Source organism: Melanotaenia boesemani, chromosome 12 (assembly GCF_017639745.1).
Source record: "Melanotaenia boesemani isolate fMelBoe1 chromosome 12, fMelBoe1.pri, whole genome shotgun sequence".
NCBI lineage: Eukaryota > Metazoa > Chordata > Actinopteri > Atheriniformes > Melanotaeniidae > Melanotaenia > Melanotaenia boesemani.
Genome location: NC_055693.1, coordinates 770,401 through 788,017, shown reverse-complemented (window position 1 = coordinate 788,017; position 17,617 = coordinate 770,401). Strand labels below are relative to the sequence as shown.

Sequence of the window (17,617 nt, the reverse complement as noted above, 5' to 3'; positions counted from 1 at the left end):
CGACCCGGTACTAGAAGGCGGTCCTGATGAAGAGGACGACCCGGTACTAGAAGGTGGACTCGATGAAGAGGACGACCCGGTACTAGAAGGTGGACTCGATGAAGAGGACGACCCGGTACTAGAAGGAGGTCCTGATGAAGAGGACGACCCGGTACTAGAAGGAGGTCCTGATGAAGAGGACGACCCGGTACTAGAAGGTGGACCTGATGAAGAGGACGACCCGGTACTAGAAGGTGGACCTGATGAAGAGGACGACCCGGTACTAGAAGGTGGACCTGATGAAGAGGACTTTCCTAATTATCGAAGCTAGAATCAATATTTTCTCATTTTTATTTGAAACTCATCAGTTCTCCGTCTGCAGGTCTAACAGATCTGAAAAGGACCAAACTGGAGTCCCTGAAGGACGTTTCTGTGAACAGCATCTAACCCACAGACAGCAGGTCTGTCCATCATGTTTCAGACATCAGGACGTGGAGGAGGAGAAGCTGCAGAGGAGCCCCTCACCGTGATGGACTGCAGCTGCCTCTGCATGCCCTTGTTGGGTTGGCCTCACGCTTTCTCTGTGTGTGTGTGTGTGTGTGTGTGTGTGTGTGTGTGTGTGTGTGTGTGGGGCGGCTGCAGCAGCGTGTTTTGTCTTTATAAGGCTTTGTGCTCTCAGAGCCGACCTGTTCATCCACCGGCCGAGCAGCTCGCTGTAAAACACGAGCCGTTGGTTTTACTGACTTTCCTCTCAGATGTGTCACACAGAAGAAGAAGAAGAAGACAAACAGCTGTTTCTGCTCTTAGATCCCAGAGTCTGGACCTGTTTAAACAGACAGGAAGTGACATCATGAAGAAGCATCCAACGTGCTAACAGCCGGACCTGGTCACAGAAGAAAACCAGCTTCATGCTCAGCCGGGATCGGTCCTTCCTGGTATCTGCAACATGAACCCAGCCTGATGTTCTCCGAGAACCGTTTCCATCAGAGAAACTGAAGCTATGTGGACGTCAGTCCTCCAGACCTGCTGGTCTGGTCCTGGTCTGGGAGTCAGACTGTGAGAAGAACCTGGAAGACGTTGGTCCAGACTGAGAAGGTTTTATTTAGAATATAATAATAAATCTTCCTTCCTGAAGGAAAACCAGCTCAGTTCTTTATCCTCCTCAAAGTTTAAAGATCAAATGAATTCTTATTAAAGGAAAAACTAAAAACGTCTTTTTGTTTTCAGATTATTTTAAAAATCTGTCTCGTTTCATCTTTATGGGTTAAAACGTTTGTTTTTTAGAAAACCAAACTTCAGCCGATTTGGCTGAATTCCTGGTTAATGTTTTACAGTGTAGACCTCCTCTCATACCCCCCCTCCTCTTCCTCCTCCTCCTCCTCCTCCTCCTCCTCTTCCTCCTCCTCCTCCTCTTCTGAGGTTTTAATTTTCATTCCTGTTTTTATGAACCAGTTTACCAGGATCTTCTAGTCTGGTCGGTAGTTTTTCTCCACACGTTCATTCTGCTTAGTTTCACCAACTTCATTCGTGCACACTCACGTGCACGTTGTTTGTGTTTATATTTGTGTTAGTTGATGACAGCCTCAGATAAACACACACACACACACACACACACACACACACACACACACACACACACACACACACACACACAGGAGGAAATCTGAGAAAAACTGAAAGATGTGGATGTGTTGGGTTTGAATAAAGTTTGAGTTGGGCTCGGACTTTGCTGTGGGATCAGGGTGTGTGCTGCCCCCTGCTGGAGGCTTCAGGTCAACACACTCAGATTGAGCTACAGGTGGATCCAGCTGCTGCTCAGAACCAGAACCAGGACTAACCGAGACTCAGCGGACTCACCGTTGAACCGCCAGCTGACACAAGGAGCAGGTCTTCCCTCCACGCGGACCTGCAGGCTGATTCTCTGACCCTCTGCTACGCTGCAGTCCTGCAGCAGGCTGATGAAGACCGGAGGCCTGGACGCACCTGAGCAGGGACACGTGGGGGGACAGGTGTTACTCAAAGACAATAAAACAGACAGACAGAAAGACAGATGAGTCTTACTGTGGACACGCAGCGTCCATGTTGCCGACTCTACAGGTTGTCCATCAGCAGTGCTCAGCTGACACTTGTACGTCCCCTGGTCCGTCTGTCTCACCCTCTCCATGGTCAGAGTCAGACGGGTCCCGTCCTGTCTCTGCTCCAGACCTGGTCCAGTCCCCACAGGGTCCCCGTCTCTCAGCCAGGTAACCATGGAAACAGCAACAGCTGAGACTGACGGTGGATGAAACATGAGATCAGCAGAACTGCAACATCTCCGTTTACCTTCGGTTCAGTCCGATTCACTTTCACCTTTATGGCTACAATTCATCACGAAAGTCACCTGGAGAGACTTCACAAGGTCTAGTCCAACCTGATACGGTCCAGTTCAGTCAATTTTAGTCCAGTTCGGTTACAGCTCACTGATTTAATCAGCACATTGATGCTAAAATATTCCTCATGTTTAATCAGATGTTTGTGTTCTGAATGCAAAATCTTAAATTACAAGGTTATAAAACGAAAAGCTTATATTATATTATATTATTATACATTTTGAATTAAAGCGACGTGTTGACAACCTTGGCAGGTGAATGTGACCTGTGCTCCCTCGATGGCCTCCTGATCCAGAGGAACAGCCTCGAACCGCAGACCGGACACTGATGTGGACCTCCTCAAAGGCCTGAAACACACAGGATCCTTTTGACACACGTCAAAGTAAAGATCACAGACTGAACCAAAACTTTAATCCATTCAGACGTTTCTGTCACAGAGAGGTGATCTAACCCTGTAAATGGGGGAGATGGCTTCTTTTGAGAGCAAAATAAAGGAGTGGTAGTCCAGTACAGAGGTGGGCTTGGGTCCAGAGGAACTGAGTTAAAGGTCCTCAAGTCTTAGAATTTACTGTATAAATCACGTCTGTTCATATAACTTTGGAGGGAAAGTAATGAGAAATTATTTGTGTGTAATTCAGACTGTTAAAACTCCCACACTATCCGCCCTCCATTTTAACACATAACTGAATGAACACAATAAGTAACAGAGCTGTTGGATGGGACTACTGGCTGGACTGGGGGATCCATTAAAGGAGCCACTGAATGTATGAAAATAAGGGTGTTAGTGAATGTGAGCCTTTTTGTTGTTTCCTTCTCCCAGCAAATGCTTCAGCCCTTGAGGAGTTTCAGACTGGCCTATTCCAGGTCACCACAGGCTCTACCAGAGTGCATCAAGGTCTTGTCCTCCTCTGCAGCAGCTCCCCCTTCCAGATCCATCCCGGGGACGAACAAGGATGAGGCTGTTGCCATGCCAGGCTTAGTGAAGGACATTAATGTCATACCTGCAGCTGCCTATTATTTACAAAGTTAAACATATCTTGTGCTTTTCCCTGTAGTTTAATATACAGCCAGATAAGGAATAAGGAAGTGGAAGGAAATGAAAAATCATTCTGCTAATGCATTTTAACTTTCAAATTTGACATTTGAAATGAAATTTTGGTACATATTTTACTGGGGCACCTTTTGAAAATTCAATCTTAAACTTCCTTTATAATTTTAATTACATTAGAAAATGAGCAGTCTTGAAGAAGAAAATGCAGTTTGGATGATTATTCAGTTTATTTATGAGTAAAAACTGCAGCTTTGTTCTGAAAATGAAAAAGCATATCCATTTTAAATGGAATGGTGATAAAGATACCCAACTGCTCCCTGGGCACTAAAACATGGCAGCCTAGTGCTCCCAAGCAATCTAGAGACGGTTAACATGCAGAGGCTAATTTCTAAAGTAGGATTAATAAAATAAACCATATTATTTGAAGGTTTTTGTTACACTGAACATCAGATAAAAGTAATTTACATCTTCTAACACAGCGGTTCCCAACCTATTTTCCTCTGAGACCCCTAAAAGCCACTGTGCCCTGCTCCACCCCTGTGCTGAAACCATGCTGGTTTTAGGCTTTCAAAAGTGAGATTCTCACCATAAATAATGTATCCTGGGTCAGTCCTGTCCTTTGATAAAGCCAAGTTAAATGAAGAGCCTTATTTATTTTTTTTATTTTTCCTTAAAATAGGAACAATTTGTGGACATTAATCACAATGACTCCTAATGTTCAAACCCCCAGGGACCTCCTGGGCTCTCTGGGGACCCCCTTGGGGGTTCCTGGACCTCAGGAACCACTGATCACATATTTTGACTAATAAAACATCTGCCAACTCCTTAGCTACCTTAACATCCCTGAACACGTCAGCAAATATAATTACCTAAATTAAGAAAAAATAAAATAAATAAATAAATAACATACTGGCTAATAAAACATCAGCACTTGGATAACTAATCACCTAATATCAGCCAACATAATTAGCTAAATTAACACTACCTAAACTGTCAGCTAACATAATTAGCCTAATGAAAATAAAGTAACATTATTGCTAGTGTAACAGCTAACACTTGACTAACTTATCACCTAACATGTCAGCCAACATAATTAGCTAAATAAACAATACCAAACTGTTAGCTAACATAATTAGCTAAATAAACAATACCAAACTGTTAGCTAACATAATTAGCTAAATAAACAATACCAAACTGTTAGCTAACATAATAGCTAAATAAACAATACCAAACTGTTAGCTAACATAATTAGCTAAATAAACAACACCAAACTGTTAGCTAACATAATTAGCTAAATAAACAATACCAAACTGTTAGCTAACATAATAGCTAAATAAACAATACCAAACTGTTAGCTAACATAATTAGCTAAATAAACAATACCAAACTGTTAGCTAACATAATTAGCTAAATAAACAATACCAAACTGTTAGCTAACATAATTAGCTAAATAAACAATACCAAACTGTTAGCTAACATAATTGGCTAAATAAACAATACCAAACTGTTAGCTAACATAATTAGCTAAATAAACAATACCAAACTGTTAGCTAACATAATTAGCTAAATAAACAATACCAAACTGTTAGCTAACATAATTAGCTAAATAAACAATACCAAACTGTTAGCTAACATAATTAGCTAAATAAACAATACCAAACTGTTAGCTAACATAATTAGCTAAATAAACAATACCAAACTGTTAGCTAACATAATTAGCTAAATAAACAATACCAAACTATTAGCTAACATAATTAGCTAAATAAACAATACCAAACTGTTAGCTAACATAATTAGCTAAATAAACAATACCAAACTGTTAGCTAACACAATTAGCTTAAATAATGTAACTTATAGGCGAACATCAACACTTTGTTAGCTTGACATCAGCTAACACAGACCTGTAGCTAACATAATCAACTTAGTTAATACCACTTAGAAAATTAGCTAACATGACATTAGTTAATTTAATAAATAAGATTAATATCAGCTCTCACAACATCAGCAAACTTAAACCTTCAGTAAAAACATGAAGGCCAACTGCATCAACAAAACCTGGTCTGAGGGGTTAGTTCTGAGTTAACCTGATCATTGAATAACTGTGCGAGTTATCCTGGCTAAAATGATCTTGGTGTTTAAGGAGGTTTAATTTCGTTCTAACCGGCTGCTGTCCCATGCCACTGCCAGCTGCTGGACTGAACCGGTCTGAACTGGATCAGGACTGGCTGACGGGACCTGCAGACAGACACTTTATTTTAGGTGACAGTAAAATGACAAATGTTATTCTTCTCTGTTAGCTTCTAGTTTCCTTCTGTTAGACCACATGGAGATAAAATAAGAATGGATGTTTTATCTTTCCTTCTCATTCAGATTTGAAGGTGATTAAATAAATCTAACAGAATGTTTCTGGATTAACATCCACATTTCATTGTAAATAAAAGATGGCGTCAGCCTTTAAGCTTGCCAAGTTCATTATTTTCCTGTGGTGGTACCAATGGATCTCACTGAAAATCCGAAGACACCGACTTCCTTACACCAACCTTTGTGTAACTTCCTCTAGTCATCAGTCACTTAAAGCCACTTAAAGCAACTTTAAGCAGTGAAAATGTTTAAAGCACCACTGCTGCTGTGTTATTGTGTTTACTGGTCATTTACCGGTCATCATACAGCTTAACTGGGTTCCTATAAAAATCACCTGAACAAGCATCACCTGAGCAGCTGTGTCCACTGTCTGGTTCCTGGTTCTGGTCTGGTGACCCTCAGGTAGCTGGACGCTGCTGTGGAAGGACACGTTGTAAAGTGGAAGAGGTTTAGATGTGTGCTCATGTTCAGCTGGACTGATGATGGATCTCATGTTTGCACATTGTCATGCAGAAAAGCGAGCAGCCATCTAGGAAAAAGATTCTGATGCCAGAAGATCACAAACTTCTGGATCTGTTTCAGATGATCCACATTGAAGAGCCCCATCTTTGGGTCAGACTTTAAAAGACTAAATCCATTTTTCACACAAGTTTAAGGCGTGATGAAGATCTCACCTGGACGAGGCATCAGGAACACCTAGGAGATAAACCAGATCAGAATCAGACATGCTTTATTGATCCCAGACAGGGAAACTACAGCAGCTTTATTTATTAACACACACACACACATTATTATACTACATAGGAGGATGAGGAGGGGGAGCCCTGTGGCAGCATGTAAAAGAACCGACCCACATTCGAGGTCATATTCTGGACCTGGTTATTTCAGGGTGTTGATATTTCTTCTGTTGCGGTCACTGACTCGACCTTGTCTGACCATTTTTGTATTTTGTTTGATTTACTGATCACTCAGAATGTCCAACCAACCTGCTCCTCGGTTAGGAAGAGGAACATTAATGAAAAGTGCTAAGTTTGTGGAGGACATAGCTATGTTACCAACAACCAGAGCAGAGTCAGTTGATGGACTCCTGGATCATTTCAATCTGAAAGTCTTGAATGTAATGGATGCTGTTGCACCGATAAGAATCAAGAGCACTTTGATCAAACAGAAAACACCATGGAGAAACACCACTGTGGTTACCAGCCTAAAAAGAAAAAGCAGAAAAACTGAGCGGAAATGGCGGAAAAATAAACTTCAAATTGACTCTGAGCTGTAGAAACAAAGCCTGTGTAACTATAACAATGAGCTGTGAAGGCCAGAGAGCTGCATTTATCTGAAATGATTAACAGGAATGTCAACAATTCTTGCACTCTGTTTGCTATGATTGAAAAACTTACAAATCCTCCTAAACAGATAAGCCCAGAGCTCCTTTCCACTGAGAAATAAAACCAATTTACCAACTTTTTTAACCAAAAAATTAAAACAATTAGGCAAAATATTAACTCCACACAGTCAAACAAGAAAATTAGTCTGTGTCTAAAACCCGGAAATAATTTTGTTATGTCACAGTTCAACATGGTCGATTTAAGAATCCTACAAGAAACAGTTTGGCATTTGAAATCAACAACATGCACTCTGGACATGATACCATCCGACTTTTTAAAAACAGTTTTTACCTCAGTAGAAAGTGGTCTCCTACTGATAGTTAACAGCTCACTGGCATCAGGCATTTTTCCCAAGTCACTAAAGATAGCTGCTATTAAGCCTCCTAAAGAAAAGGACTCTAGACGCCTCTATAATGAACAACTATAGACCTGTCTCTAACCTCTCTTTTATTTCCAAGATTATTGAAAAAGTTGTATTTCACCAGCTTCATGACTTTTTAAATGAAAGTGGAAATCTTGATAAATTTCAGTCCGGCTTCCGACCTCATCACAGCCCTGAAACAGCTCTGGTCACAGTGGTAAATGACATTAGGTTGAATACTGGTTCTGGTCTAGTATCAGTCCTGGTTCTGGTCTAGTATCAGTCCTGGTTCTGTTGGATCTCAGTGCTGCGTTTGATACTGTAGATCACAGAATCCTGCTGCACAGGCTGGAAAACTGGGTTGGACTTTCTGGAGCGGTCCTTAACTGGTTCAGGTCCTATTTAGAAGGCCGGAGTTATTTTGTTACGATCGGCAGCTATGAATCCGAGCGAGTGGCCATGACTTGTGGAGTCCCCCAGGGGTCAGTCCTTGGACCTCTTCTGTTCAACTTGTATATGCTCCCTTTGGGTCAAATATTACAGAACTATAGCATTATTTATCAAAGTTATGCAGATGATACACAACTTTATGTGTCTCTGTCACCAGATGACTGCAGTCCAATAGACTTATTGTGTCAGTGTCTGGAGCAAATAAACACCTGGATGAGGGAGAATTTTCTACAATTAAATGAAGACAAAACTGAGATTATTCTGTTTGGTAGCAAAGAGAAGAGGATCAGCATTGGTAAACATCTGGAGACTCGGGCTCTTAAAACCACCAACCAAGTTCGTAACCTGGGAGTGTTGCTAGACTCAGACCTGACTTTCAGCAGCCACATCAAAGCTTTTTACCAGCTCAGAAACATCAACAGAATTAAAAGTTTAGTCTCCCAGAAAGACCAGGAGAAACTCATCCATGCATTCATCTCCAGTAGGCTGGATTACTGTAATTATGGCGTTACATCGCTGCCAAATACCTTGATGAGCGTACCAAATATCCTGGTGAGCGTATTTATTAATTCAGCAGCGCATTTCTTAATCGAGCGAGCGCATTGCTCTGATCGCAGGAGTTTTTAATTACTCGCAGGGCCGTGAACGCAGCACAGCGAGCATAAAACACGCCCCCCCCCACACTCACCAGTACGCTCTCGTCAGAAAACTCTGCTCGCTCTCTCTGTTCAGCGGGTGTATTTGTCAGTCGGGGGCGGTAACCTTCTGATTAATCTGATTGGCCAGGATTTTCATTTCCATTTCCCGCTGAACAGAGAGAGCGTACTGGTCAGTGTGGGGGGGGCGTGTTTTACGCTCGCTGTGCTGCGTTCATGGCCCCGCGAGTAATTAAAAACTCCTGCAATCAGTGCAATGCGCTCTCTCCATTAAGAAATGTGCTGCTGAATTGATAAATACGCTCATCAAGGTATTTGGCAGCGATGTAACGCCATATGTAAAGGTCTTTTAACAGGACTTCCTAAATAGAGCATTAAACATCTGCAGCTCATCCAGAATGCTGCTGCTAGAGTTTTAACCAGGACTAAGAGATCTGAACACATCACACCAGTTTAGAAATCTTTACACTGGTTTCCAGTCAGTCACAGAATAGATTTTAAAACCCTTCTGCTTGTTTACATCCCAGAATAGTTTAGGCCCAGAATACATCTGTGATATGTTCAGAGAATATAAACCTAGCAGAGCTCTTAGATCCAAAGACTCTGGTCAACTAGTCCAGACCAGAGTCCAGACTAAACATGGAGGAGCAGCATTTAGCTGTTATGCTGCAAACAAGTGGAACAAACTGCCAGTGGAGATTAAACTTTCACCAAATGTAGACATTTTTAAATCCAGGTTAAAAACATTTCTTTTCTCATGAGCCTATGCATGAAATCTGCATGTTAACTTTTTTTTAACTTATCTTGATTTTAATCATTTTAATGTAATTTATTATTTTATTGTGATTATGTGTTGATTATGTGTTGATGCCTTTTACTATTCTAAATATCTGTAATGTCTTTGTTTTATGTAAAGCACTTTGAATTGTCCTGTACATGAAATATGCTGTACAAATAAACTGCCTTGCCTATTTATATATATTTATATTCATTAAATATACACACGAACATATATTATATATATAGGAGAACTCTTCTGAACATCTGAGTGCCAACATGTTTAAACAAACACCACAAAATACTACAGTTATTGCTCGGCGTACAGACAAAGACTCAAACAATCAAATCCAGTCAGCAAACAGGTGAAGCTCTGGACATCTGAAACCGAGGACCCGCTGCAGGACTGTTTGCTACTACAGACTGGGAGGTGTTTAAAGCTGCAGCCAGTCTGAAGGACTCTTCTGTCAGTGTACAGGATTATGTGACTATGGGACTGGGTACATCAGGACCTGTGTGGATAACATCGCGCCCACCATATAAGTCAGGAAGTTTCCCAACCAGAAGCCCTGGATAAACAATCAGGTACGTCTTATGCTGCGTGCTCGCTCCACTGCAAATCTGGCAATGAGAGCTGCAACGTATGACTGAGGAAGGTCATCAGAGCGGCCGAGAGGCAGGACAGAGAGAAGCTGGACGCTTCGAGTCCACTGCTGAGTCCAGCATGTGAAAGGTCTGCAGCACATCACAGACTACAGGAGCAGCTCCAGCAGCATCAGTACCACAGACAGTCTGCCTGATGACCTCAACACTGACCTCCACCCCCACACAGAGAGGAGGCTCTCAGACAGCTGGACAGCACCAACCGCTTCCCCTCAACCGGTCGTCTCACCAGCCCAGGTAAACAAAGCTCTGAGGAAGATCAACCCCACAAAGCAGCAGGGCCAGACAGCATCCCTGGACGAGCCCTCAGAGCATGTTCCACCGAGCTGGCTGACATTCTCACCTCCATATTCAACCTGTCCCTCAACCAGAGAACTGGTCCATACTGGTTTAAGACCACTACCATGGTCCCCATCCTGCTTTAAGACCACTACCGTGGTCCCCCGTCCTTCCTTAAGACCACTACCGTGGTCACCCATCCTTCTTTAAGACCACTACCGTGGTCCCCCATCCTTCTTTAAGACCACTACCATGGTCCCCATCCTTCTTTAAGACCACTACCGTGGTTCCCATCCTGCTTTAAGACCACTCTCGTGGCCCCCATCCTGCTTTAAGACCACTACCATGGTCCCCATCCTTCTTTAAGACCACTACCGTGGTTCCCATCCTGCTTTAAGACCACTCTCGTGGCCCCCATCCTGCTTTAAGACCACTACCATGGTCCCCATCCTTCTTTAAGACCACTACCGTGGTTCCCATCCTGCTTTAAGACCACTCTCGTGGCCCCCATCCTGCTTTAAGACCACTACCATGGCCCCCCTCCCCAAAAAGAGCCAGAGTTAAAATATAAAATTTGACCGGGTGCTTTCATTTTAACAGGCGCAACTTTTACAGTCTTTATGGTAGTGGTCCGGAAACACGCGGACCACTTGCACGTGAGGTAAGCCACACCACGTGGTGGACTCAGCCAATCAGTGTGTGAGGCTCCCAGCAATGAAGTAAACTGCACCTGGATCAAACAAGTCAGGGATAAAGACGACTGCGTTGGACAGAGGCAGCAGAGTTGCTAAATCTGCCCGTTATCAGCAACTTTGAGTTGGTTTTTCTGTCAAGTCTCGTCAGTTGTGGGTTTTAGGGCTTGTTTTTTTCTGAGTGTAGTTGCTTATTTGGGCTGGTCCTGCTTCTGTTATGAAGCCCCTCTGATTCTCTCACAGCTGTCCACAATATCAGATATTCTGTTAGAAGAGTCCAAACTATAAGAGAGGATCTAGGTCACAATATCTGATCGCCAACTTCACTTGACAGAGCAACAGTGACAATGCCAGCGAATAAATAGAAGATTTGTAAAATATTTAGAGTAGAAAAGAGAGAGTATGGGAGGGCCCATCATGCAGCCCCTCAAAAAACCTTCTTATCCATGAGGCACAAATCAGTTTCATAGTCATAACATGAGGAGGAGAAAGTTTTTATTTGTTGTAGGTCTTACTCCAGGTCTTTTTTTAATACCCCTGCTCTACACCCTGTTCACCCATGACTGTGTGGCCTCCCACCAGGACAACGCCATCCTGAAGTTTGCGGACGACACCGCTGTGATAGGATGCATCGCTGGCGGGACGAAGCAGCCTACAGGAGGGAGGAGTCCTCTCTGCTGACATGGTGTGAGGACACCTCACCCTCAGCACGGACAAGACCAAGGAGATGGTAGTGGACATGAGGAAGGAGAGGAACCCTCACCAGCCACTGCTTATCCGCGGGCTGGAAGTGGAGAGGGTGAGCAGCTTTAAATATCTGGGTCCACATCAGTGAGGACCTCACCTGGACACTCAACACCACACAGCTGGTGAAGAGAGCTCAGCAGCGGCTGGACTTCCTGAAGAAGCTGAGGAAGTTCGGCATGTCACCAAAGATCCTCAGAAACTTCTCCACATCCACCTGTCAATCACCCGCTCCATCCTTCCCTCACTCATGAACAAGACCCCGAGATACGTCAAGTCCTCCACTTGGGGCAGGACCCTATTGCAGACCCAGAGAAAGCACTCCACCCTTTTCTGGCTGAGGACCATGGTCTCGGACTTGGAGGTTGCTGATTCTCATCCCAACCGCTTCACACTCGGCTGCGAATCGCTCCAGTGAGAGCTGAAGATCACGGCCCGATGAAGCCAACAGAACCACATCATCCGCAATGAGCAGAGACCCAATCCTGAGGCCACCGAACCGGATCCCCTCAATACCTCGGCTGCACCTAGAAATTCTGTCCATAAAAGTTATGAACAGAATCGGTGACAGAGGGCAGCCTTGGTGGAGTCCAACCCTCATTGGAAACCACTTTGATTTACCGCCGGCGATGCGGACCAAGCTCTGGCACCGGTCGTACAGGGACCGGACAGCTCGTACAAGCAGGTCCGGCACTCCATATTCCCGGAGTACCCCTCACAGGAGTCCCCGGGGGACACGGTCGAATGTCTTCTCCAAGTCCACAAAGCACATGTAGACTGGTTCAGCGAACTCCCATGTCCCCTCCAAAACCCTAAAGAGTGTGTAGAGCTGGTCCATTGTTCCACAACTGGGACGAAAACCACACTGCTTGGGCCCCGGGGCCTTGCCACTGAGGAGTTTTTTAACCACCTCAGCAACCTCAGCCCCAGAGATAGGAGAGCCAACACCAGGGTCCCAAGACTCTGCTTCCTCTTCGGAATAGAATAGAATAGAATAGAAGTACTTTATTCATCCCAAGCTGGGAAATTTAGGTGTTGCAGCGGTACAGTCATTTAGCAGTTGTGCTTCTTAAGGTAGCAAAAAAAATGAAAAGACGTGTTGGTAGGATTGAGAAGGTCCTCAAAGTATTCACTCCACCGCCTTACAACGTCCCAAGTTGAGGTCAGTAGCCCCCTATCCCCACTGACGGAGCACTTCTTTCCCCTCCTGAGCTGCCGAATGGTGAACCAGAATCTCCTCAAAGCTGTCCGGAAGTCATTCTCTATGGCCTCTCCAAACTCCTCCCATGCCCGAGATTTTGCCTTAGCGACCGCCGAAGCTGTGCTCTGCTTAGCCCGCCGATACCCATCAGCTGCCTCTGGAGTCCCACAGGCCAAAAAGGCCCGATAGGACTCCTTTTTCAGCTTGACAGCATCCCTTACTGCTGGTGTCCAACAACGAGTTCGCGGGTTACCGCCACGACAGGCACCAATGACCTTGCGGCCACAGCCCACTCGAACTCAATGTCCCCCGCCTCACCCAGGACATGGCCAGGGATGGGAGTAAAAACTCTGACAGGGGACTCTGCCAGATGTTCCCAGTAGACCCTCACAACACGCTTGGGTCTGCCAGGCCTGACCGGCATCCTCCCCCACCATCTGAGCCAACTCACCACCAGGTGGTGATCAGTTGACAGCTCCGCCCCTCTCTTCACCCGAGTGTCCAAGACTACAAAGTCGATCATCGAACTGCAGCCTAGAGTGTTCTGGTGCCAAGTGCACATGTGGACACTCTTATGCCTGAACAAGGTGTTCGTTATGGACAATCCATGACGAGAACAGAAGTCCAACAACAAAACACCACTCGGATTCTGATCAGGAGGGCCATTCCTCCCAATCACGCCCCTCCAGGTCTTGCTGTAATCGCCCACATGGGCATTAAAGTCCCCCAGCAGAGCGAGGGAGTCCCAAGAAGGAGTGCTCTCCAACACCCCCTCCAGGTACTCCAAAAAGGGTGGGTATTCTGAATTGCTGTTTGGTGCATAAGCACAAACAACAGTCAGGACCCATCCACCCACCAGAAGGTGGAGGGAGGCTACCCTTTCATCCACCGGGGTAAACCCCAACGTACAGGCGCCAAGTCAGGGGGCAATGAGCATGCCCACACCTGCTCGGCACCTCTCACCGGGAGCAACTCCAGAATGGAAGGGGATCCTGCCCCTCTCAAGGACAGTGCTTCCAGAGCCCGAGCCCGAGCCCAAGTCGTGCGTCGAGGTGAGTCCAACTATATCTAGCCGGAACCGCTCAACCTCGCGCACCAGCTCAGGCTCCTTCCCCGCCAGAGAGCTGACATTCCACGTCCCTAGAGCTAGCTTCTGCAGCCGAGGATCAGACCGCCAGGGTCCCCACCTCTGGCAGCCGCCCAGCTCACACTGCACCCGACCCCTATGGCCCCTCCAGCAGGTGGTGAGCCCATGGGATGGGGAACCCATGGCAGACTTTCGGGCTAAGCCCGACTGAGCCCCATGGGCAAAGGCCCAGCTATCAAGCGCTTGCCTCCGTGCCCCACCTCCAGACCTGGTTCCAGAGAGGGGGCCCCGGTGACCCACAACCGGGCAAGGGAAACCTGGGGCCATGAATTGTTATCATGATAGATGTGTTTTGAGCCGCGCTTCGTCTGGTCCCTCCCCTAGACACCTGTTTGCACGGGTGACCCTACCAGGGGCATAAAGCCCCCGACAACATAGGCACTAGGATCATCAGGACACGCAAACTCCACCACGATAAGGTGGCAGCTCAGGTAGGAAACATTAGGAATTAGGAAGCATTTAGTTATTTTAATACTGCATAACTAGCATTATAATTTCATTCATTCAAGTCACAGTCCAGATGGTTTCAATTCTGTTGCTGGTCTTCCTAAAGCAACAGACGGCACACACACCAGATCTCTTCCCTTAAATATCCAGGTTACCTGAGCCTCCCAGATCAACCTGCTGGATGTGGTCATTCATTCAAATCTACTACAACGCTGTCTGTTATAATGGTTAGTTTTAGTAATAAGTCCAGGTCGCCGGGTTAATGACACCTATCAGACTCACCTGGAGGATTCATCAGATGTAGGTCTCACGCCGTAACTGAACCACATCTTAAAATGAATCCACAGCAAGTGGAATCTGCTTTACCAGCCAGAACTGGAAGCTTCCACCCTGCAGAGCTTCGTCTGAGTTTAAAACCTTCACCTCTAGACTTCCGTCCTGGCTAAAAACAAACCAAAACTGTACTCATTTATAAATAGCACTCTGTGTGTATGTGGGTGTGTGAATGAATGATTTACAAATTTTATACTGAGTTTATGGGTAAGGTTTATACAGGTAATGTATCATTGTAGTTTAATGTAGAGCAGAATGGCCCAACCAGGGATGGGAGAATCAGCTCTGGCTACACTCTGAATGGCATCGGCTACAAAGCTTCATGCTTATCTACGGTACAAACGTAATGTCCCTGTCAAATAATTCCGATAATTGGATAACTGGAATAGAAAGTACAGTAGTAATGATTTACTCTGTGATGGACCACTTTCCCCGTTAGCCACCAGGATGTTGGTCCTTATACATTAATGGACCAGACTGCAGAAGGCTGAACCCAGAATCTCTTTAAGCAGCCTCCAGACAAAATGAACAATACTGCACTCTGATTGGTTGTCTCACTGTGGACTGTGAGCTCAGCGCTGGCGGTCGCCGTCCCAGAGCTGTTGGTGACGTAACACGTGTAACTTCCTGCGTCCTCCTCACAGACCGACTTTATCTCCAGGAAGTGGCGACCTGAGAGCTCGTACACTCTAATCCGCCCACACGACTGAAGCTCCGCCTCCCCCTGAGACAGACCACAACAAACATGTAAACAACAAGCATAAACAGCTGATGATAAATAAATAGTTCTGAAGTCAATTGTTTCCTGTTTTCATCCTTTTCATCACCTATCAGTAAAAACATGTTTGGAAAAAATATTTTCTTCTGCTTTTTGTTTTCTTTTTTAGTTAAAACATCTGGAGTCTCCGGTACATGTCCGGTACAAGTCTGGCATAAGTCCGGTGACACTGATTTAAGTCTGTTGTCTCCGGTACGAGTCCGCCATCCCGGTACAAATCCGGCGTCTCCGGTACCACAACCAGCAGATCCACCAGAACCAGTTGATGGTGGAAGTCATCAGAGCATTTTAAACCAATCATCTGTGGTTATTCGGCATGGTTGTGTTAAGCTCGTCCTACCTTGTACCATGTGACCTGCGGCTGTGGGCGTCCTGTGGTTTTGACAGAGAGCTTCCCGTCCTGACCTGGTCTGACGAAAACTCGGGTTGGTTTGGTGATGAACTTTGGTGGACTCTCACTCCAGATACTGGTTCTGTTGTCTAACGGAGGGACTGCGGAGCCACACCTGGAATCATGGGAAACGCAGTCCCATAAGCTCTCACCAACACTGGACAATAGAAGATGGAGAAACGTTGCTGGTCTGATGAGTCTCCATTTCAGCTCCACATTCAGATGCTCGGCTCAGAATCTGCTGGAAACATCATGAAAACATGGATCCATCCTGCCTTGGATCAACGCTTCAGGCTGCTGCTAGTGTCATGGTGGGGGGAGATTTTCTTGGTCCACTTTGGGCCCCTTAGTACCAACGTGGCCTGGTTTAACCAGCACAGCCTACCTGAGTATTGTTGCTGACCATGTCCATCCCTTTATGACCACAGTGGAGCATCTTCTGATGCTACTTCCAGCAGGATGATGCACCATGTCACAAAGCTCAGATCATCTCCACCTGCTTTCTACAACATGACGATGAGTTCACTGGACTCCAACAGCCTCCACAGCCACCAGATCTCAGTCCAGTAGAGCAGCTTTGGGATGTGGTGGAACGGGAGATTCTCATCATGGATGCAGCCGACAAACCTGCAGCAACTGTGTGATGCTGTCATGTCAATATGGAGCAAACCTCTGAGGAAGGTTTTCACCACCTGCTTCATCTATCACACCAGGATTAAAAAGGTCCGACCCGGTACTAGAAGGTGGTCCTGATGAAGAGGACGTAATGGTACTAGAAGGCGGACCTGATGAAGAGGACGACCCGGTACTAGAAGGCGGACCCGATGAAGAGGACGACCCGGTACTAGAAGGCGGACCCGATGAAGAGGACGACCCGGTACTAGAAGGCGGACCCGGTACTAGAAGGCGGACCCGATGAAGAGGACGACCCGGTACTAGAAGGCGGACCCGATGAAGAGGACGACCCGGTACTAGAAGGCGGACCCGATGAAGAGGACGACCCGGCACTAGAAAGTGGACCTGATGAAGAGGACGACCCGGTACTAGAAGGTGGTCCTGATGAAGAGGACAACCCGGTACTAGAAAGTGGACCTGATGAAGAGGAAGACCTGGCACTAGAAGGTGGACCTGATGAAGAGGAAGACCTGGTACTAGAAGGCGGACCTGATGAAGAGGAAGACCTGGTACTAGAAGGTGGACCTGATGAAGAGGAAGACCTGGTACTAGAAGGTGGACCTGATGATGTTTTCTAATAAAAAGCTGCAAGAAGAAACTTCAGATTAATTCTGACTCTCTGCTGATGAATTACAGACATGAAACCTCCTGAGAAGCACTGACAGATTTGAGGAGTCTGGAGGAGGAAGAGGAGGAGGAGCAGACTCTTCATCCTTTTACACCAGCAGGAGTTCAGACTTTTTGGTGTTTATGAGGACAGGTTTAAGCTACTGGAACTCACCCGGTTTTCATGGACGACGGCAGGACGTACTTCTTCCCAGAATTCTCTGCAGGAGGAAAATCATCAAGGAATGAGTTGAGTCAGTCAGTAAACCAAA

General features: G+C 45.7%; 1 protein-coding gene across 3 annotated transcripts in view; it reads right to left on the bottom strand.

Moving 5' to 3' along the window:
• Nucleotides 1-17,617, bottom strand: part of mylka (myosin, light chain kinase a) — a 132,782-nt gene that overhangs the window by 95,264 nt on the left and 19,901 nt on the right. Inside the window, exons 5-13 of one of the 3 annotated variants that reach the window (XM_042002376.1) lie at nucleotides 17,521-17,566; nucleotides 16,014-16,179; nucleotides 15,454-15,619; nucleotides 6,435-6,456; nucleotides 6,095-6,176; nucleotides 5,561-5,634; nucleotides 2,595-2,695; nucleotides 2,041-2,250; nucleotides 1,837-1,962 (exon numbers count right to left, since the gene is read on the bottom strand). In XM_042002376.1, the coding sequence (XP_041858310.1) occupies nucleotides 1,837-1,962; nucleotides 2,041-2,250; nucleotides 2,595-2,695; nucleotides 5,561-5,634; nucleotides 6,095-6,176; nucleotides 6,435-6,456; nucleotides 15,454-15,619; nucleotides 16,014-16,179; nucleotides 17,521-17,566 (993 nt within the window). The remainder of the gene's footprint in view (nucleotides 1-1,836; nucleotides 1,963-2,040; nucleotides 2,251-2,594; nucleotides 2,696-5,560; nucleotides 5,635-6,094; nucleotides 6,177-6,434; nucleotides 6,457-15,453; nucleotides 15,620-16,013; nucleotides 16,180-17,520; nucleotides 17,567-17,617) is intronic. The other 2 variants (XM_042002377.1, XM_042002378.1) reach the window with 2 other exon arrangements.